We start from the raw sequence: 23,494 nt of genomic DNA, 5'->3' as shown, positions 1-23,494 counted from the left end.
CCGGCCCCACACCATCCATCCCCCCCCCCACTCCCATCCCAGCCCCCCCACTCCATCCATCCATCCCCCCACTCCATCCATCCCCCTACCTCCATCCATCCTTCCCCCCCACTCCATCCATCCATCCCCCCACTCCATCCATCCCCCCACTCCATCCATCCCCCCACTCCATCCATCCCCCCACTCCATCCATCCCCCCACTCCATCCTCATCCCCCCCCCACTCCATCCATCCCCCCACTCCATCCATCCATCCCCCCACTCCATCCATCCCCCCACTCCATCCATCCATCCCCCCACTCCATCCATCCATCCCCCCACTCCATCCATCCATCCCCCCACTCCATCCATCCATCCCCCCACTCCATCCATCCATCCCCCCACTCCATCCCATCCCCTACTCCATCCATCCATCCCCCTACTCCATCCATCCATCCCCCTACTCCATCCATCCATCCCCCCACTCCATCCATCCATCCCCCCACTCCATCCATCCATCCCCCACTCCATCCATCCCCCCCACTCCATCCATCCCCCCCACTCCATCCATCCCCCCACTCCATCCATCCCCCTCCATCCATCCATCCCCCACTCCATCCATCCCCCCACTCCATCCATCCCCCCACTCCATCCATCCATCCCCCCACTCCATCCATCCATCCCCCCACTCCATCCATCCATCCCCCCACTCCATCCATCCATCCCCCCACTCCATCCATCCTCCCCCCCTACTCCATCCATCCATCCCCCCACTCCATCCATCCTTCCCCCCACTCCATCCATCCTTCCCCCCACTCCATCCATCCTTCCCCCCACTCCATCCATCCTTCCCCCCACTCCATCCATCCTTCCCCCCACTCCATCCATCCACTCAATCCATCCACCCCCACTCAATCCATCCCCCCCACCTCAATCCATCCACTCAATCCATCCATCCATCCCCCCACTCCATCCATCCTTCCCCCCCACTCCATCCATCCTTCCCCCCCACTCCATCCATCCTTCCCCCCAGTCCATCCATCCTTCCCCCCAGTCCATCCATCCACTCAATCCATCCACCCCCACTCAATCCATCCATCCCCCCACTCAATCCATCCATCCCCCCACTCAATCCATCCATCCCCCCACTCAATCCATCCATCCCCCCACTCAATCCATCCATCCCCCCACTCAATCCATCCATCCCCCCACTCAATCCATCCATCCCCCCACTCAATCCATCCATCCCCCCACTCAATCCATCCATCCCCCCACTCAATCCATCCATCCCCCCACTCAATCCATCCATCCCCCCACTCAATCCACCCACCCCCCCACTCAATCCATCCACCCCCCCACTCAATCCATCCACCCCCCCACTCAATCCATCCACCCCCCCACTCAATCCATCCATCCCCCACTCCATCCATCCATCCCCCACTCCATCCATCCATCCCCCCACTCCATCCATCCCCCCACTCCATCCATCCCCCCACTCCATCCATCCCCCCACTCCATCCATCCATCCCCCCACTCCATCCATCCATCCCCCCACTCCATCCATCCATCCCCCCACTCCATCCATCCATCCCCCCACTCCATCCATCCACCCCCCCACTCAATCCATCCACCCCCCCACTCAATCCATCCACCCCCCCACTCAATCCATCCACCCCCCCACTCAATCCATCCACCCCCCCACTCAATCCATCCACCCCCCCACTCAATCCATCCATCCCCCCACTCAATCCATCCATCCCCCCACTCAATCCATCCATCCCCCCACTCAATCCATCCATCCCCCACTCCATCCATCCATCCCCCACTCCATCCATCCATCACCCACTCAATCCATCCATCCATCCCCCCACTCCATCCATCCATCCCCCCACTCCATCCATCCATCCCCCCACTCCATCCATCCATCCATCCCCCCAATCCATCCATCCGTCCGTCCCCCCAATCCATCCATCCGTCCGTCCACCCACTCCATCCATCCGTCCGTCCACCCACTCCATCCATCCATCCCCCAACTCCATCTGTCCGTCCACCCACTCCATCCATCCGTCCGTCCACCCACTCCATCCATCCGTCCACCCACTCCATCCATCCATGCCCCACACTCCATCCCTCCCCCACCTCATCCATCTTCCCCCCCACTCCATCCATCCATACTCCTCACTCCATCCATCCCCCCACTCCATCCATCCATCCCCCCACTCCATCCATCCATCCCCCCACTCCATCCATCCATCCCCCCACTCCATCCATCCATCCCCCCACTCCATCCATCCATCCCCCCACTCCATCCATCCATCCCCCCACTCCATCCATCCATCCCCCAACTCCATCCATCCATCCCCCAACTCCATCCATCCATCCCTCCCCCGCCCCACCCTCCATCCCTCCCCCGCCCCACCCTCCATCCCTCCCCCGCCCCACCCTCCATCCCTCCCCCGCCCCACCCTCCATCCCTCCCCCGCCCCACACTCCATCCCTCCCCCGCCCCACATCCCTCGCCCACACTCCATCCCTCGCCCACACTCCATCCCTCGCCCATCTTTCGCCCTCCCTCTCTCTATCTTTCGCCCTCCCTCTCTCTATCTTTCGCCCTCCCTCTCTCTATCTTTCGCCCTCCCTCTCTCTATCTTTCGCCCTCCCTCTCTCTATCTTTCGCCCTCCCTCTCTCTATCTTTCACCCTCCCTCTCTCTATCTTTCACCCTCCCTCCCTCTCTCTATCTTTCACCCTCCCTCCCTCTCTCTATCTTTCGCCCTCCCTCTCTCTATTATCTTTCGCCCTCCCTCTCTCTATTATCTTTCGCCCTCCCTCTCTCTATTATCTTTCGCCCTCCCTCTCTCTATTATCTTTCGCCCTCCCTCTCTCTATTATCTTTCGCCCTCCCTCTCTCTATTATCTTTCGCCCTCCCTCTCTCTATTATCTTTCGCCCTCTCTCTATCAATCGCCTTCCCTGTAACTATCAATCGTCCTCACTATCCATCGCATCACCACAGCATCACTCAGGGGCACCACATCACTATGCGCTACCACAGCATCACTGAACGCCACAGCATCACTCGTCGCCTTCACAACATCATTCAGAGCCACCACAGCATCATTCAGAGCCACCACAGCATCAATCTGTGCAACCATTCAACAACAACTGATTGAAATATGTTCTCTCAATATTTCAAACTTTATTACAAATGTCACAAAAAAAGGTAATATTTCACTTCTGTTCTTGTATTTTCATCACAATAAAATGCACTAAACATAATCTTCCCAAAAATTATCTGCAAAAGTTTAAGCTATTGCCATTATAAATTACAATAACTTTTATTTAAGTATTAAATATTGAAAAAAATACAACCCATTGTTATTTTTAATATTAATACATCTAAGTCATGTAAATACAACACATATTGCATTACAAATGCTATAGGTGTCACGTTTGCAAAAGTAAACTATTGGCATTGTAAATGACAAAGTTAATAATTTAGCTATTTTCAAAACAAAAACATAAATAAAAAATGTGTCATTTACAATACTAATACCTCTAACTTTACTAATGCGAGCCCTATTGCATTGCAAAGGCTTGTTTATGTTTCTAAACTAGTACTTGATACATGACATCATGAAGTATCCACTGAGTCATAGGTAAAAATAACGTTCTAATACACATTGATATTAAGTTACAAGAGCAAATGGTTGAATTCACATAATGTAACTGAGCAGAGCTAGGCCACATGGGTTACGTTGTATGATTGTGATGCTAGACGTAGTGATTTATTTGCAATATTTGTATACTGCTGAACTAGTCACAAGCAAAGCACCACTTTGAAATAGAGTATTGCAGCAAGTGTTAACCTGGATGGGGATAGTGAAAGGGGACATAAACATGCACAACAATGGTAAAAATAAATACGCAGAAAATAAGGTAATCAAACCTGATGGCTGAGAATGTCCTTTATGCTATATTTTGAATAGTATTTTTTTTTTTTTTTTTTTTTACTTTTTCATGTACAATTTCAAATTAGGGTTCTGTCTTAGTTCAATAAGTAGGCATTTGTACTTGCTAACAAAAGGAGCAGTTTATCGTCTTGTATGTTTGTTTTCTGAATTTCCAGAAGACCAGATAAGCTTTTAGAGTCTTTGTTCTCTTGTGACATATGGCTTACCTTTAACATTGCCGTTGAGGCCGAAAAAGGGGGCTTTGTGAATTGGGTAAGCAATTGTGAAATGAGTCTAACTCCTCTTTCTAGCCTGTTGACATATTTCAGAAAAGGCATTTGATTAGATTTCTTGACGCAAGGTGAACTGCTCTGGAAAGCATGCCCTTAAGAGGAATTTTTTTCTGTTTAGTAGGCCAGGCTATTACTCTTCTCGATCTCCCACATGGGATAGCACCCGTGCTTATAAAACTGTTTGGTAATGGGATGGAAAATTAACACCTAAGGAGTTGGTAGAAGGTTTGTTTTTCAACTGATTTCGAGAATGGGACCTCAGAGGGTCAGATTTTTTTCAAATTTTTAATCTGAGTGAAACAATCTTTAGTGCTGAGGAGGTTGAATTATCTTTTTGTGTTTAGTTAAAAGAGGAAGGAAGAAGACGACCTACAATTTACCTAGGAAGAATTTTATTTTTAGGTTTCATATATCTGATGGAGTGTATGTGTAGTGTGATGCTATATATATTTAGTTGTTATAGTCTGCCTTGCTCTTTCATATCTTTGCAGGGATAGCAAATACTGACTACTATGCATCCTACATTTTTACAGTGATTAACCTGAAGCAACTGTATTGTTTTAGGGGACTGAGCAACCTGTAGTTTGGCCTTGGGTAATCAATGAATCCATGCATAAAATGCAATTTGTAGTCTTTCCCTCATCCTTCTTTACTTTTGCATTTTCAGACTATCTTGACAATGGGAATAATAAAATGGCAATCCAGCAGGCAGACAAACTCCTGAAAAAACACAAGGATCTTCACTGCGCCAAGGTAGATTATCCATTTTTCGTTCAGTGACTTGTGATATATTCAAACTTAACTACAGTGGTTAGTTTAATATGGTTCTGTAACTAACAAACTGTAAACAATACTGTATACTATTGGTGTGTTCAATAAAAATTAGATTTATGGTTTGCATCTTTGGAGAAGAAACTTCTCTTAATGTTTGCAAACATACAAGTATAATATATACATGTGTGTATTTTCTATATGTATTTAAAGTCAATCTTTCCCACTCCTTTGCCTAACCTCCCAGCGAGGTGCGTGTCCCTGTGCATGGGACTGGGATCCCGTGAAATATATTGTAAATCCTCAAAGGAAGCGGACTCTGGCCCTCACAATGAGCAAGTTTTAAAGCCAAAACTCACCAGTTTTTTGCACAGCTAAATATGAATACACTTTGAAAACTCCCCAGAGTGCATGTGTCTGCTTCGATCGAATGTGTCTGTGTGTGTGTGTGTGTGTGTGTGTGTGTATATATATATATCAGCTCCTGTTAGAGCACTCAACACCAGCGACACTCTAGATCTGCTCACCTCAAATCTGTTTTCTATTAAAGTCTTTAAGCATAGGACTAGCACAATGCTGTCCTTGCCGAGCTGTAAAATGACAAAGGCCATTTATCACTCCAAGCACAGTATTACAGCTTTGAATTAGTAAAATACCAACTCAAGCCGACCTGAAATAAGTAAAAGCAACCCCTGACAGTGTTTTGCTCTAATTAGAGCTCTTCAGAGAGGTATAGCTTTGTCCAGACAAATATAAAATAAATATATATATATATATATATATATTATACATACACATACATACCATCCCCGATCTCCAAGTGCCTGGCAGCACAATCAGGATACGAACCACACGGCAAGTAGTTTTCTATAGCGAGATTTTATTTACCACCAAACAGCCATGACTCGTTTCGTCCGGTGGACCCGGACTTGATCAGATGACATGCCGTGACCCCTCAGTGCCTATATACTGCTCATGGTTGTACCCAGCTCCTCCCTCTTGCTCATAAATATATTTGTATAGCTATTTACAAATTGCAACATAATAAAGGGCAAGTGCCCATATTAATAAAATGCATTGATTATTGTAATTTACACATTTACAAATTAATTGAATACACATCACTTTCCAAACCATGTGACCTAATTGAGGGTACACCAAGATACCTTAAAGCATATGTGCATACCCAAAAGAATGTGTTTAAATTTAAAAGACGTGTTAGTTTAAAAAACATTGTGTACTAGCAATTAGTTCTATTTTATAGGCGTTAACAAATACATAAATATAAAAAAGATTAGCATGTGAACACATGTTTGTACTCGTATATGTATATATGTATCAATCCTAAGTGGATGCTAGTAATATTCGAAAGTGACATGTGCAAACTGAGATTTATCCTAAAGATTATAATTCACATTTTTTCGCAATCTCAAATGGGTAAAATTACCACCATACCAAAAATATCTTTTGCAAATAGCCAAAACGTAAACTTCCCACTCTCAGATACCAAATAAAAACCGATAAAACCAGCTAAAATCCAGCATAAATAAAGCTTAAAGTCCACATAAAAAACCATCCGCACTGATAGTCATGGTATAAAAAAACTCAAATTTCATGTGTTCTTGATATGTATATAAAAAAATATAATTCATTACAATAAATAACATATTTTATACATTAACCCTATCATTGAGAATTAGAATCTAAATATATTTCACAGTGTTGATAAACAACCTTTAGCAACACAACAATTAATTTAATAAAGATTTATAAAAACTGTTTAAAAAAACTTAGTAAAAGATTTATAAAAAGTTGTATAAATCTCCCCCTGTATTCAATCCATTTGGTATTTTAGTGTCAAAATGCATGATGTATTGACTTTCCAGTTGTGCCACAGGGTAACTAGAATCGGCGTTGACAATAGCACGTAAGTGCTGTAAAATGCGATTAAAAACAGGTAATTTAGTACTGCCTATGTACTTCAGTTTGCAAGTGCATTCTAAAATGTAAACGGCAAATTCTGTTATGCATGTGAAAAATCCTTTCAGTTGATACATTTCTAGAGAGAAAGCATCCTGTACTTCCCTAGTGTTCACATCAAGAAACTCAACCCTCTACTTATTTATGTTGGCCGTGAACTTCAGATTCAGGTCATTATCATTGACATCTACAAAAGTCTGTGCTGATTCCACAGAGCCCTGCCATATCACACAGACCTCATCAATGAAACGCCACCAAGCAGCGATATTGTTTGGGAATTTTTCCTCCAGAACGCTGCCCAGGACATGCTCCTCCCACCATCCCACATGCAAGCATGCAAAGCTGGGGTAGAAGCATGCCCCCATTGCCACGCCCTGGACTTGTTGGTAAACCGTCCCATTGAATAGAAAGAAATTATTCTTAAGGCATATGTTAATCATTTTGAGCAGCATTTTGTTGTGTTCATTTAGTTTGATGTCACGTTGAGATAAATAATATTTGACACCTTCCAAACCTTGTACATGATCAATGCTGGCATATGAAGAACATATGTCCATAACAATAAAACAGTAATTCTCACACCAAGAAATCCTATTAGTTTTTCTAGGAAATGGCTCGTATCTTTGATGTACGAGTCAAGAGACTCTACATAATCTCGGATGAAAAAATCTACATACTTAAATATGAGTTCCATTAGGCCTCCCTGTGCTGATATTATGGAGCGTCCTGGTACTGGATGGACTTGCTTATGGACTTTAGGTATAAAATATAATGTAGAAGTAATCTGATAATCTCTGTATATATGTCTATATCTATCATGTTGATAATTGCCTTTGAATATGGAACCGTGAAATTTGTGTGCTTAGCCTTGGTCAGGTGGTACAGTGTGGTAGAACTGAGAAAACAACATTAAAGCCACTGATAATCTCAATAGAGAAACCCCAAGCTGCTATCAAACTTGCACAATCTGTGTTTATTAGATTCTTTTTTTTCTTTCATTTCTTTTATATTTCTTTATTGACAGTTTAGGAAGTTGCGTAGTTCAATTTTCATACATCAGACATCTGCAATTATTTCATACAGTCTGTTTACATTTTTAAACATTGTTACATCAGGTTCATATTTGTTCCAATACGCCAACTTGTTTCCGAAGCCAAAGGATAACTATGCAATCCCGCCATTGTATTGTATTGTATTGTAATTGCATTTATATTGCGCTTACTACCCCTGACGAGGCGTCAAAGCACTTTTTCGGCGAGTAGTACGCTACCTCGGGACCCATAGAGGATTAGTGTTGAATTAGTATAGTGAAACATACAAGTACATTTTAAGTCGTAGATAGGTTAGTCAGTATTTGGATTTGGAATAATAGCAGAAGGATAGAGCAGGACAAAGGTTTGTATTTATATAGGGCTTGTCGACGTATGCTATTCAGGAAGCCTACAAAGGATTCGTGGTGAATTAATATGGTGAAATATGAAGTAATTTCAGTGGTGGATGTTAGTCAGTTACTTGGAGTGAGAAGGATAGCAGAGGGATAAAAGGGGAAGAAAGATTTGCATTCATATAGCACTTGTTACCCCTGATGGGTGTTGAAGCGCTTTTCTGCCTAGTAGCACGCCACTCCGGAACCCATAAAGGATTAGTGTTGAAAATTAGTGTAGGATAAATATGAAGTAATTTGAGTAGTGGATATGTTATTCAGTTATTTGGGTAGTATATTAGTATAGTTGAATATGGAATGTGAGAAGTGAACATATTAGTCTGTTAATTTTGATTGAAAATGATAGTGGAAGGATAAAAAGTGAAGGATTTTTTTTAAGGTCTTAGCAGTAGGAGGAGGCTTTTGTATGAGTAAAAAGGAGTCAGAGGGAAGAGTTTAGAAAGGTTTGTTTTAGGGGATCGGTATAGTAAAAAGAGGTGTCAGATGATGCAGAGAGGGGTAGAGTAGGAGAGAGTCTAGAAAGGGTTATTTTGGCGATCATAGTAGTGGTATGGGGTTTGGGATAAATGAGAGTGGATGTAGGGGATATATTGATAGATGTATAGGATGAGAGCTAGGGTAGTGCATTGGAAGGAGTAGTAGAAAGAAGTTTGAGATGCGTCAGAAGGTTGGGCTAGAAGATATATTGAGCGAAGTATACGCTGAGAAATTGGGTAGTGCATTGGAAATGCTAAATTAGAAGAAAGTGATAAATATATAGATCCATAAGTACATTGAAAGTATATTGATACATAAAGGAGGTGAGTATATGTATATTAAAGATATTGATAGAGGCACATGAAGAGAAATAGGGTAGTGCATTGTATATGCTTTTTCAGGAGAAAAGTAACAGACACACAGATCCAAGTACATGGAAGGTACATAGATGCACAATGGAAGTATGTGCATGTAGACCAAAGATGATTTTTTATTTTGTATTTATTATTTTTTCTCTTAACATATTATTTTACATGTTTGTACAAAGTAATACACACAGATAGGTACATATCTATAGTGAAAACACATGCTTATATACAGAGGGATATGCTGTAAATTTCGGTTTGCGTATGGTGCTTATGTGGGGAAGAGCCAAATCTTGAGTAGTTTTCTGAAGATAAGGTGGTTGTCGGTGGACCTTAGGTCTGGGGTGGGGGGGGGAGGGGTGGGGGTGGTAAAGAGTTCCATAGTTTGGCTGCTTGACCAGAGAACTATGTGCCACCCATGTTTTTTTTCTTCTATGGTGGGATTTTGAGGCGAGATGCTCCTTTAGAGCAGAGGTACCTTTGTTGAATGTGTTTGGTGATTTTATTCCTGATGAAGAGTGGTCCTATTCCATGTATTGCTTTGTGGGTGATACAAAGCAGCTTGAATGTGGATCTTCTGGCAACCGGTAACCAATGCAGGGTTTTCAATGCAGGGGAGATGTGGTCTCGCGGTTTGATATGCAAGAGTAGTCTGGCAGCCGAGTTCTAAATCTGTTGTGGTCTTTTCATGGTCGTTAAAGGTGATCCGTGGTATAGGCTATTGGCGTAATCGAGTTTGGACAGAACAAGGGAGATGGTAGCTTGGACCTTGTGTGGAAATCCCAAATGAGGGAAAATTCGTTGCAGCGTTTTTATAGTAGCAAAGCTTGATCTTGCTAGTTTATCCACTTGGGCATTCATCAACAGCTTGGAGTCCATGGCCATTTTGAAGTTTCTAACTTCCTTCGATACTTTAGGCAGTGATCCCAGTTCATCAGGTTATGCGACAAGCGGGTTGTAATGTTTCCAATCGCCACACAGGAGTATTTCAGTTTTTGAAGCATTCAATTTGAGATGGCTCCAAGTCATCCACTGATCCACGGCTCTGAGATAGCTGAAAATTGGTGATTTTCCAAAGTCTTTGGAGCATTCCAGTTTAAGGAGTATTTGCGTGTCATCTGCATAGTTATAGCACGTGCGGTGAAATGTATTGATCAGTACTGGTAATAACGTCATGTAGATGTTCAAAAGCTTGGGCGAGATGATAGAACCTTGAGGGACCCCTGCTTTTGTGGAGTGCGGTTTGGACGAGAAAAGGTGGGGTATGGATGACATTAGTTCTGTTTCGAAGGTTGGACGCGATCCAGTCTAGAGCAGTTCCCTCGATGCCGACTTAAAGTCTTTGTTTTAGAGTGTCATGGTCAACCGTGTCAAAGGCAGCTGAGAGGTCCAAGAGAAGTAGTGCAGCAACCCCGTTGCGGTCAACTGTATTCTTTAGGTCATCCCAGATGGCAACGAGGGCAGATTCAGTGCCTCTTCCCGGACGGAATCCTGTTTGGAAGTCTGAAAGTATGTCATTCTCTTCAATGAATTGTGACATCTGGGTGAACACTGCTCTTTCTATCAGGTTGCCCAGGAAAGATCCATTTGTAATGGGTCTGTAGTTGTCAGGGTTCAGCGGGTGCAAGTTTGTTTTCTTCAGTAAAGGGCGTATGGATGACTTTTTGAGTTCTTCTAGACATATTCCAGTAGTTAAGGAATCGTTGATGATACTTCTTACTGGAGTGGCAGCAGAGCTTGTGAAAAGAATTGTCTTGAAAGTTTGTGGCGGACAGGGGTCAGAAGTGCTGCCAGCAGGCCTGCTTGCTTTGACCAGGTCCGTAAATGTATTGTGTGAGATGTGTTTGAAGGAACGGAGAGGCTCGATTAGAACGTTCTTGGATTGTTGTTTTGTACAAGGGTTAGTGCTGGTGCTTTGTTTCTGTTTTAAGTAAGAGTCCAACGTGTCTGCTTTATCCATGTAATGATTTGCCAGTTTGTCTGTGAATTCTTGAATAACAGGATGAGTTCCTTCTTGGCAATTTGGTTTGCAAAATTCATTGAGTATTTTATAGAATTCTTCATTTGCACATTTAGTGTTTTAAATTCTGTCTGAATAGCTTTTCTTAGCTTTTTTGATAGCCGACTTGTATAATCTGTTAATTATCTGTAGGTGAAGTTTGTCTTGTTTGGCGTTAGTTTTGAGCCAGGTACGTTGCAGCTTTATAATTTGTTGTTTTATGTCTTTTTATTTCTGTTTCTCCTAGGCGCTTTTTTTCTTTTGTTCTGTTGTGTGGTTTTGAGTGGTATCAGGATGTAAAAAGCTTCCTGTAGCCACTCATAAAGATTTTGAACAGAATTTATGGTTTCCAAATTTGTACTGTATGTTAGTGGTGTATCCAAGTCTTCCAAATTAAGTTTGTTCCACGGCCGATAGGTGGATGGATGTAAGGTAGTTTTAGGTGAGTCGCTTAGCGTTGTTTTATGTTTGAAAGCAAGCAAGTGGTGGTCTGACCATGTGACTGGAGTTATAGTTTGAAAGGTAAGTAGTTAAGTATTAGCAAAAATGACATCTAGGATATGTCCAGTCCAGCGGTGTGTGTTGGATTGTGGACAATCTGATGCAGGTTCAATGCGTCTATGCCGGTGATTATTGTTTTTGGGTGGGTCATATTGGGTTTATCAAACCAAATGTTAAGGTCACCCAGAACGCTTAAGTTGGAGTGTATTGATATCAGGTTTGAGACTGTGTCTAGAAGTGCTTATGGGAATGTTGCCTTGCAAGATGGAGGTCTGTAAAGGAGCAGGAAGTTACAGGATGAACACTGTAGGATTGCATCTTGTTAGAAGAGCCTCACAATTCTTTATGGAGATGTTGTCAATTTTAGTGATATGTATTGTTTGCCTGAATACAAAGCTAGACCACCTACCTCTTTTTTTGGCTATACGGTGAATATTTGATAGCCTAGAGGTGTGGCTTCATGCAGGACTGGAGCCATATCCTCTCCCAACCATGATTTGGTTATGAATAGTATGTCTGGTTTTGCATCGATGAGAAGGTCGTAGATGTGATGCTTGTTTTTAGAGAGGGATCGAGAATGTATTAGTAGACCGTTTAGTGAGTGGCCTTTGGTGATAGTGGGACTTTGTTTTGTAGAAGAGTGATCAGTATTGTGTTGGTTTGTAGCAGGTGTGTTTTTTAGTGCTGGTATTAGCTGTGTATTAGGATAGCAATCGTATAGCTGTTTTGTATCGTGTTCTTAATCCAGCATGCTAAAGCATTTTGATGGGTCTGCGTGTGTATCAGTTGGAGATGGTGTTTGAGAGTGAGTTGGAGTGCTGTGTTGCTTTTGTGGTGTAACATTGTTAAGTAGACATGGGGAAGCAACGTTGTGAGATGTGGCATGTTGCTGATATTTTCTGTGTGTGTTTAAGGCGGAAGGTGTATGAGTCAGGGGAGGTGGTGCAGCATGTGGGTCATGTAGTAATGTTCTAAATTGCCCAATGGATGAGAGGTGGTTAGAAGAGAGGTGCTGTATCTGTTAGGTGTGGTGGAAGAGTGAAAGCTTAATTAAGCACAGTGCTGCACTTAATGCACCAACTTTTACAAACCACCAGTGTGTTAATATTTATTTAGGAAAAAAAGTAGCTTGATCCTTTATGTGAGAAGTTGGCCTGATAGGTAGTGTTTCCAATTCTGGAACCACTGGGTATCAGTCCAAACAAACCCCAAAGATGTCTGGTTGTAAGTCAACCTTGTTAGACAAGCTATCCTAGTGGTAGCATGGACTAAGCAGCCTTAAAGGCTTAACTTAAGAGGTCGTGTTAAGCGAGCTTGTTTTACCACATACAATCCTGTAATCAAATGAAAGGACACCACACAAGTATATATTATAAAAATATATGTATTTATTTCTAAATTACTCCCCAGTACTCTTTATGAGGAAAGGGGCACAAGCGTTAAATCAAAAGCACTGTTACACATATAAAGTTGCACGTTTATGGATGAGGGCGGGTGGCCACTCAGACCATATATCAAAAAAGTGGTATAAGTAACACTTTACGAACAATGGTTAGGCCTAGGGCCTAGAGATTCGCTGGGAGCAGTCGGGACAAGCAATGAAGAAGTCGGGAGTAGCCCACAGGAGACGGGTGCAGCACGGAAAGTGCAGCGCGCACCAATGCACTGTCAATGGTGCGTAAAAGTCAATTAAAGTGAATAAAAAGATACTTCCGCTGAACCTAGGAACACAAAACTTTAGACACAGACCCTAGAGGTGTGTACCAGTGTAAAGACACCGGCGTAGCAAAGTTACCTCACCCACAGGCCGTGGGTGCACAGGGTCGAAGTGGCGTCGGGTTCTGTCACGCAGGTTCTTGGTGCTTGGAGCTGTTGCAGCTGCAGGCGCTGTGAAGCAGAAGTGTCCGGTGCGATCCAAGGGTGGATCGATGTAGAAAAGTACCTGAAAGCAGAGGGGACAGAGTCTGGGTCACTCAGCAGTGACCAGGGTGGAACCAGGACGGAACCAGGCAATGTCGGGCGCAATCAGGCAGTTGTCGATAGGCTTCTCTCCGCTGTCACGTGGGCTCTGGGGCATCTGCGACGTCCAGGAGCGGGTCACGATCTGTCCCACGTAGGCTCTCGCCGTCAGCACCGTCGGCTTGAAGATTGTAGCAAACAGCACTTGGCAAAAGCAATCCACGCGGAACCGGGAGATTGCTTATCACTCGAACCAGGAGGGTCAGAGTGGGTGCTCCTTTTTACAGGAGCTGGTGCAGATCTGGAGCAACCAGAAAAGCAAGTCGGATTTCAAAGTTCGTCGGCACAGGGGCCACAAGCCAGCTGGCAAGTGACCGGGCCAACGCGTCGAGCGCACACAAGCAGAAGGGCCCCACGCAGCACTCAGCGAGTGTGGAGGGGTGAGCTTTGATGCAAGTGGAGCTCGGGGCTGGGGCTTCTCAAACCCCGGTGTACAGCTTCGAGGGTCACTCGTGGGCCGCACGGTCAGCGTCTCGTGGCCTTTTCAAGATGGCGTGCCCCACGCTTCCGGTCGCCTCCACGGGTCTCAGCTCTGCAGGGACTGTGGATCGGGCAGGTAGAAGGCAGGCAAGCTTGATCTCGTCGATCTCTGTCACTCTAGTTCCGGCGGGAACTGCAACAAAGCAAGGGTCGAGGGCTGGATGGTGCCTGTTTGCACAGGGTGGTCACTCCTTGACCACAAGGGAGATTCTTCAGTCTTCTCACGTCGTGTAGAAAGTCGAAGGGTCCAGATTTCGTTTCTTATGTTTCTTCAGGATGATCTGAGGTCCGTTGGGACTGCTCCCCCTCTTATTCGAATCTCGGGGGTTGGACATCCTGCTAGGTCCCCTCCTATGGGTGGGACCCAGGAAGGGGGTGGTTACACCCCTCTCCTTTGATCCTGGCCGCGCTGGGACAGGGGCTGGGAGGCCCCAGAACCGGTTTGGCCGGATCCTGCAAGGGGCAGCCTTGTGCTCCCCAGGCAGTGTCTGGTTTCATTGAAACCTCCCTACTCCAATCCACTATCTCCTGTCTGGGGTGGTTTGACACCGCCCTGTGACAGGAAACTCTTTGTCCAGGCCTCCTCTGCCGGGTTTCGGTCAGCAGCAGGAGGTCAGACCCGTGTCTGTGGCAGGGGCATCCATTTTGTGGATCTGAGGCTCATTTTAAATCAACCGCGTTTCAGTAAAGTAACATGTCTTCTCCCTCTAGAAGGGTGGAATGCTACCCCCGTCGCCAGAACTGGCGAGGGGGTAGTATTCCAATTCGTATGACACCTTACACGACATGTTTTGATAAAGCCAAACCAAAGTTGCTATATAACCGCGAGGATTATAAGGCGCTTAAGAGTATATGGTATGGCATTATCCCGGATCAGCTTAGGGAGTTGTTCCCGTCAGCTGCAGACAGGCTCAGCTCATGCCAGAGCACCATCTCACATAAAACCACGCACTCTGCCTCCAGGATTGATGAGGCCTTCCATAGGAGTGGCTTACAGGCTATATATGTGTCCAGATACAGGTTTAGATATAGGTATACTATATCTAAGCAAGGGGTGATTACACCCACTTGCCCCAGCTGAGTGATCAGCCAGTTGTGTCAATTTAGATAGCCAGCCAGGGGTGGCAAAAGATATGCTGCAGCCCCTGGTAGGCCTTGGATGCACCTATGCCCTGGGCACCTATAGTGCTCTGTACAGGGGCTGATAAGGTGACCCAAGCCAATCTAGTTATGCACCTAGGGTACATGGAACCCAATTTACAGAGAGAGCAGATAGCCTGGGGCCCTGATTAGCAGGGAACCAGGCCAACTAAGTCGAAAACCAGCTAAACACAGGGCAAAAAATCTGGGGTAACCATAGTCAGGTAGCCACCTTCCTACATAACCCCCCCCCAAACGAAAGGAGATAAGGCTATCCTTGGCCAGGTAAGCCTTTATTGCCTGAGTGGCCATATAAGGAAGTACCTGCACTAGCATGGGTACCCCCTGTCTCATGGTCCACTAAGCAGTCCCTCACCCTAGGGGTATTAGAGGGTCTCCACCATAGGGAATCACTACCTTGGGTGTGTTTATGCAAAGTTAAAGGCTGGTTTGGATATGGAGTATTGAAGTGAGGCTCCACTATTTTTGGGCTCAACTTCCTCCAATTATCTTCCACCATGTGTGCCTTTCTTTCTTCAACTGAGTTGCACTGAGCTCTCAGGGTCAACCTCTGGCTACCTAAAGCTGGAGGCTGGGTCCCTCTGTTTGGCTTGCTGGAGGGACAGTTCAGGTTTGGGCCCTTTGGGTCCCAGGTTTGGCTGTGCCCAACAGAATCCATCTGTGGGAGGTCCCTAACTATTTTTAAGGGGGCTCCCTCAGGAGTTTTTAAAGTTTTCACCTTACTAGGCCTACTAGTTTTGGTGCCCCTAATCTGTTGATGGGGGTGCTTTATTTGACAGGGGGCCCTCTGGGTCTCACTGTCCTTCTTGTCCTCTGCAGCCCTGGGCTGACTAAGGCAAGGTAGAGAGGGGCAGGTTACCTGCTCCAGACTGGATCCCACCTGAGAAGGGTCCCCTGCCATCAGAGGCTCTGTCAGGCCAGGCCTAACAACCTCTGGGGCAGTTCCTTCATCAGGGGTAAGATCAGTTCCCTGAGGAGGCTGATCCTGTCCTACTGTCTGGTGAGGGGGAGATTTCTCTTCCTCCTCCATGCTCTCAGTTTGGGTGGAGTGATCCATCATTTCAGGCTTCACAACACACATATCTGTTTGAGTTTGGGCTGTGGCCATCACAGCCCCACCAACCTTTTCAGGAGGAGACTCAGTTTGGGTTTCTGCTGTTATCATAACAGCTTTGCTATTCTGTCTGGGAAGAGCTTCTGGTAAAGATGGGGCAGAGAGTTGCTCAGCCCTACCAACCTTTTCAGGAAGGACATCTTGAATTGGGGCCATAGCCAGTACAGCCCCACTAACCTTCCCATTGGAGTTTACCATTCTAGAATGGATTTCCTGTTCAACCTCAGCCCAGGCTGAGATTTCCAAATCATTACCCAGTAGACAGTCTACAGGCAAGTTTGGTGACACTGCCACTCTCTTTGGGCCAATGACACCTCCCCAGCTGAGACTTACTACTGCCATTGGATGATTTGTTTGGATACCATCAATGTTTGTTACCTGGTATGTGGCACCTGGTAAAAGTTGCTTAGAGGGGACTATACAGTCAGCCACCATGGTGATGCTAGCCCCTGTGTCTCTAAAAGCTTCCACTTTCAAACCATTGATGATGGGTTCCTGTCTATATTTGCTCAAGGTATTTGGGCAAACAGAGAAGTTGGCAAACCCCATGCCAGTCTCATAGACAAGATCATTTGGGGATGGAGACCTGGATAGGCCAGGGTCCCCTTGGGCTCCAAAAGTAAACCCACCCAGATTCCTGGGTGTGCTCCCACTTCCTGGGGGATTACTGCTGACAGTAACAGGAGGTGTTGGAGCTGGCTTTGGAGGTATGTTTTCTTTATTGCCATTCTTGGGACAACAGCTGTCTGTTTTGTAATGCCCAACCTGTTTACAGGCATGGCAATAAGGCTTTTTCTCTGTTGAAGAAGTGTCTTGGGACCCACCCCCCTTCTTGGAGTTTTGGGGCCCTGGGGAAGTGTTTTCTTTACTTTTATCCCCACCCTTATCTTGAGGCTTGGTAGACTCCTTCTTCTGGTTATTGTCCTGATTCTTAGGCCTAATCCTGGTTCTGACCCATTTATCTGCCCTCTTTCCCAATTCTGGGGGAGAGGTCAAATCTGAGTCCACCAGGTGCTGGTGTAAGAGCTGGTTCTGACAATTACTAAGGATCTGCTCCCTCATAATCAAATTATACAATCCTGTAAAGTCATGTACTTTGCTGCCATTCAGCCAACCCTCCAGAGCCTTAGTTGCACAATCAACAAAATCAGTCCAGTCCTGAGTCTGTGTCTTCTGGGTATCTCTGAACTTTAACCTGTACTGTTCAGTGGTTAAGCCAAACCCATCTATCAGAACACTCTTCAGGACTTTGTAATTGCTGGCATCCTCATGTCTGACAGTGAGGAGCCTGTCCCTCCCTTTCTCTGAAAAGGAGTACCATAAGATTGCTGCCCACTGTTCCTCAGGAACCTGCTGTACCATGCAGGCTCTCTCCAGAGCAGTCATCCATTTGTGGATGTCATCCCCTTCCTGATAGGGGGGCACAATCTTTGTCAGGTTTCTACTATCATAGGACCTGTCTTTAGGAATTTTGCTGCCACCAGTGGCATCTAAGCCACTTAATTTCTGTTCCCTAGCCAAGGTAAGTTTAGCTTGAGCTAAGGTCAGTTTAGCTTGAGCCAGAGCTACCTCCTCCCTCTCTATCTGGAGTTGGACAGCCCTCATCCTGGCCCTATGCTCTTTTCTCTGGGAGGAAGTCATTCCTCTTTGAGATTCTCTTGAGGCACTAGAAAGGTGAGAGTCCCTTGACAGAGATCTCTCTCTTCTATTACCTGGGAGAATTTGGTTATGAGATCTGGAGTGGTGCTGGCCCCCTCCATTCCCATGTAGGTCCAAGTTGGCCTGGTTAAGCCTGGCAACCTGTACCTGGTTTCCCACCTGATCCTGATCTTCAGGCTCTTCTACATCAGAGCCTTCCTCTTCTTCTTCCTCCTCCACTACATCATCTTGAAGATCCTCATTCTCAGGGGAGTTTATCCCTTCCTCTGTTTCTAAGGGAGTCTGACTCACCTTGTCTAGGTCATCCTTTTCTAGGAGAGCTACTAGGGAAGGAATGGTAGGGCCTCTGCCCTTTTTTAGCCCCCTGGCTGTGCACAAGGCACTCAGGTCTTTGTGGCTAAGGTTGTCATATCTGGATGTTGTCCCTATAGGATCAACTATTACAGGAGCAGAGCCTGAGGCTCTTTCTGTATCAGACATGACTGCTAGTGAGGTGTAAGTGGTGCACTTACCTACACTAAGTGGTTTCCTACTGTACCTTGCTAGTGAGTTGTAGTCAGGGTGTGCTAATCCCTTTAATCTACAACTACTAAGTTCAGTAGAACTTAATATGCTAAGCTTTTGATTTATATGTACCTAGAGGTACTTGATGTGATCTTTCAATTTGATAAAGATTGCAATGGTAAAACAAACAGCAAGCTCAAATCCGCACCGCTGCACACCAATGTGAGAAGTTGGCCTGATAGGTAGTGTTTCCAATTCTGGAACCACTGGGTATCAGTCCAAACAAACCCCAAAGATGTCTGGTTGTAAGTCAACCTTGTTAGACAAGCTATCCTAGTGGTAGCATGGACTAAGCAGCCTTAAAGGCTTAACTTAAGAGGTCGTGTTAAGCGAGCTTGTTTTACCACATACAATCCTGTAATCAAATGAAAGGACACCACACAAGTATATATTATAAAAATATATGTATTTATTTCTAAATTACTCCCCAGTACTCTTTATGAGGAAAGGGGCACAAGCGTTAAATCAAAAGCACTGTTACACATATAAAGTTGCACGTTTATGGATGAGGGCGGGTGGCCACTCAGACCATATATCAAAAAAGTGGTATAAGTAACACTTTACGAACAATGGTTAGGCCTAGGGCCTAGAGATTCGCTGGGAGCAGTCGGGACAAGCAATGAAGAAGTCGGGAGTAGCCCACAGGAGACGGGTGCAGCACGGAAAGTGCAGCGCGCACCAATGCACTGTCAATGGTGCGTAAAAGTCAATTAAAGTGAATAAAAAGATACTTCCGCTGAACCTAGGAACACAAAACTTTAGACACAGACCCTAGAGGTGTGTACCAGTGTAAAGACACCGGCGTAGCAAAGTTACCTCACCCACAGGCCGTGGGTGCACAGGGTCGAAGTGGCGTCGGGTTCTGTCACGCAGGTTCTTGGTGCTTGGAGCTGTTGCAGCTGCAGGCGCTGTGAAGCAGAAGTGTCCGGTGCGATCCAAGGGTGGATCGATGTAGAAAAGTACCTGAAAGCAGAGGGGACAGAGTCTGGGTCACTCAGCAGTGACCAGGGTGGAACCAGGACGGAACCAGGCAATGTCGGGCGCAATCAGGCAGTTGTCGATAGGCTTCTCTCCGCTGTCACGTGGGCTCTGGGGCATCTGCGACGTCCAGGAGCGGGTCACGATCTGTCCCACGTAGGCTCTCGCCGTCAGCACCGTCGGCTTGAAGATTGTAGCAAACAGCACTTGGCAAAAGCAATCCACGCGGAACCGGGAGATTGCTTATCACTCGAACCAGGAGGGTCAGAGTGGGTGCTCCTTTTTACAGGAGCTGGTGCAGATCTGGAGCAACCAGAAAAGCAAGTCGGATTTCAAAGTTCGTCGGCACAGGGGCCACAAGCCAGCTGGCAAGTGACCGGGCCAACGCGTCGAGCGCACACAAGCAGAAGGGCCCCACGCAGCACTCAGCGAGTGTGGAGGGGTGAGCTTTGATGCAAGTGGAGCTCGGGGCTGGGGCTTCTCAAACCCCGGTGTACAGCTTCGAGGGTCACTCGTGGGCCGCACGGTCAGCGTCTCGTGGCCTTTTCAAGATGGCGTGCCCCACGCTTCCGGTCGCCTCCACGGGTCTCAGCTCTGCAGGGACTGTGGATCGGGCAGGTAGAAGGCAGGCAAGCTTGATCTCGTCGATCTCTGTCACTCGAGTTCCGGCGGGAACTGCAACAAAGCAAGGGTCGAGGGCTGGATGGTGCCTGTTTGCACAGGGTGGTCACTCCTTGACCACAAGGGAGATTCTTCAGTCTTCTCACGTCGTGTAGAAAGTCGAAGGGTCCAGATTTCGTTTCTTATGTTTCTTCAGGATGATCTGAGGTCCGTTGGGACTGCTCCCCCTCTTATTCGAATCTCGGGGGTTGGACATCCTGCTAGGTCCCCTCCTATGGGTGGGACCCAGGAAGGGGGTGGTTACACCCCTCTCCTTTGATCCTGGCCGCGCTGGGACAGGGGCTGGGAGGCCCCAGAACCGGTTTGGCCGGATCCTGCAAGGGGCAGCCTTGTGCTCCCCAGGCAGTGTCTGGTTTCATTGAAACCTCCCTACTCCAATCCACTATCTCCTGTCTGGGGTGGTTTGACACCGCCCTGTGACAGGAAACTCTTTGTCCAGGCCTCCTCTGCCGGGTTTCGGTCAGCAGCAGGAGGTCAGACCCGTGTCTGTGGCAGGGGCATCCATTTTGTGGATCTGAGGCTCATTTTAAATCAACCGCGTTTCAGTAAAGTAACATGTCTTCTCCCTCTAGAAGGGTGGAATGCTACCCCCGTCGCCAGAACTGGCGAGGGGGTAGTATTCCAATTCGTATGACACCTTACACGACATGTTTTGATAAAGCCAAACCAAAGTTGCTATATAACCGCGAGGATTATAAGGCGCTTAAGAGTATATGGTATGGCATTATCCCGGATCAGCTTAGGGAGTTGTTCCCGTCAGCTGCAGACAGGCTCAGCTCATGCCAGAGCACCATCTCACATAAAACCACGCACTCTGCCGCCAGGATTGATGAGGCCTTCCATAGGAGTGGCTTACAGGCTATATATGTGTCCAGATACAGGTTTAGATATAGGTATACTATATCTAAGCAAGGGGTGATTACACCCACTTGCCCCAGCTGAGTGATCAGCCAGTTGTGTCAATTTAGATAGCCAGCCAGGGGTGGCAAAAGATATGCTGCAGCCCCTGGTAGGCCTTGGATGCACCTATGCCCTGGGCACCTATAGTGCTCTGTACAGGGGCTGATAAGGTGACCCAAGCCAATCTAGTTATGCACCTAGGGTACATGGAATCCAATTTACAGAGAGAGCAGATAGCCTGGGGCCCTGATTAGCAGGGAACCAGGCCAACTAAGTCGAAAACCAGCTAAACACAGGGCAAAAAATCTGGGGTAACCATAGTCAGGTAGCCACCTTCCTACACTTTAGAACTACAGTAAATTGACACTATACAGACATTAGTCCCCCCATGAACGAGTCAGTCACTATCAAGCACTCCCTTTCTTGCACTAAACATGTTAAGAACTCACAGAAACATCTTACTGCTTTACACTGGAATGATTTAAAGTTAGGTAAACCTGCCTGAATGAGTATCTTTTAGACGTAGCATACATTTGAATACCAAATTGGAAGTTAGAAGCAGACCAAACTCATGAAGTATCCAATGGCAGAAAGCCTCACTGGGCAAGCTGGCTATGGACTGTAAATGAAAACAGTTGGTTCATGCAGTCATACAGCAGAGCCAATTAAATTGATGGATTATATCATTAAAGTTGCATGTGGAATTTCAGTAAGTATGCTATCTACTCCGACAGATACATTCTAGCCTAAACCAGAGGTTAATAAGTGCCCGGTGTGTGACTAAAAAAATGTGTTTACCCAACCCAGGGAGCTAAATTGATATCTGGGACAAGGAGTTTGTCCGTCTAAAATGGTAGAGAAAAGAATTACTTTAAGAAAATGGGAGTCACTTGTACAGATCCTGGTTTTAAATAGATATGGTTAAAGCAATAGCTGGAGTAACATGGCCCCCACAGCAATCACCGACATAGGAAAGAACTAGCAAAAATATTGGAAATATTGGCCACTGGGCAAATATAAACCAGTCGAGTTAGAATTCACATCAACTACACAGAAAAAGAGTGGGCTACAACACAGGAACATCTGAAAAGTTTCCTGCACTGAAGCCCACTTGTCAGATGTTCCAAGATTGTGTGTTGACACATTTATATTACAATATGGGCACAAGGTGAATAACTATACATTAACTCCCTTACAGTGTCTATTATTCTTTTTCTTCAAACTTGTGCAAACAGCCCATCAAAGAAAGTACATTCATACCACAACATCCCAAGAATGCAACACGTAGTCTTCTTAGCCGATGCAGCCATGAGAGTTTTCCTTCTGTTCAACATGTCGTGGAGTTTGCTCTGAAACATTCTAAGATTAATTTGAATTATATGAATACCAGAAAATGGTCACTTACCAGTCTCCATGGGCAAGCTCTCCTCCTCAGCTTCCTCTTTCTTTTCCTCTGCCTTGGCGGCTGCTGCTGCTGCGGCCTCCTCTTCTGCGGTGCATCATTATACGTCTTGTGGGGGATTGCTTATATGAGATGTTATCATCTGTGTTTGTAGGTCCTTTGTCTGCTAGCATGGCCGCTCATGCCCACAAATCGTCCTCCAATTTCTCATCACTTCTCACTCTCCTCATTCTTACTGCCTCCGCCCATATCTTTCAACCTAGACTCAATCTTCAGGGAGTAGTCTCCATCCATGATCTATCTATTTGTCATTTGGCCAATGCTAACCCAAGCATTACAAATTTCCTACTCATTTTCTTTTCCTTAGGAGCAGGAAGGAGACCCAGTAATAGCTCCCGTATACCTTTGGGTATGGACCATCCCGTTGCCTCCTTTCTTTTCTCCAATATCGAGGTCCAATACTGAGACCGCATCGGGCATGTCCATACCATAGGGATAAAATCCGAGTCAGCAGCTCCACATCTGGGGCATCTATCAGATCTTGTCGGAAAGCTCCTACTAAGTGTTCTTGAGAAGTATGCCTGGTGTACATAGTTATACTGGACTAGCTTAAACCTAACATTCAATTGTTTAGCTTTGACCCCTTTGTGTACCTTAATCCAGTCTTTTTCAGATAGGGGCTCCCCAAGTGTCTCCTCCCATCTAGCTTGAACCGGGAGGGGTGCAACTGTCAGATCATCTCGCAACACCCTATACAAGTGTGTATTGAAACGTCTC

At 45.9% G+C, this 23,494-nt stretch overlaps 1 protein-coding gene across 1 annotated transcript in view; it reads left to right on the top strand.

Annotated features, from left to right (window-relative positions):
- NAA25 (N-alpha-acetyltransferase 25, NatB auxiliary subunit) overlaps positions 1-23,494 on the top strand; it is an 893,576-nt gene that overhangs the window by 55,673 nt on the left and 814,409 nt on the right. Inside the window, exon 2 of the mRNA XM_086943077.1 lies at positions 4,890-4,975. Within this exon, the coding sequence (XP_086799203.1) occupies positions 4,890-4,975 (86 nt within the window). The remainder of the gene's footprint in view (positions 1-4,889; positions 4,976-23,494) is intronic.

Source organism: Lissotriton vulgaris, chromosome 11 (genome assembly GCF_964263255.1).
Source record: "Lissotriton vulgaris chromosome 11, aLisVul1.2, whole genome shotgun sequence".
Taxonomy (NCBI): Eukaryota; Metazoa; Chordata; class Amphibia; order Caudata; family Salamandridae; genus Lissotriton; species Lissotriton vulgaris.
The sequence above is the reverse complement of the archived record's forward strand: the minus strand, read 5'-3'. Positions and strand labels throughout refer to the sequence as shown.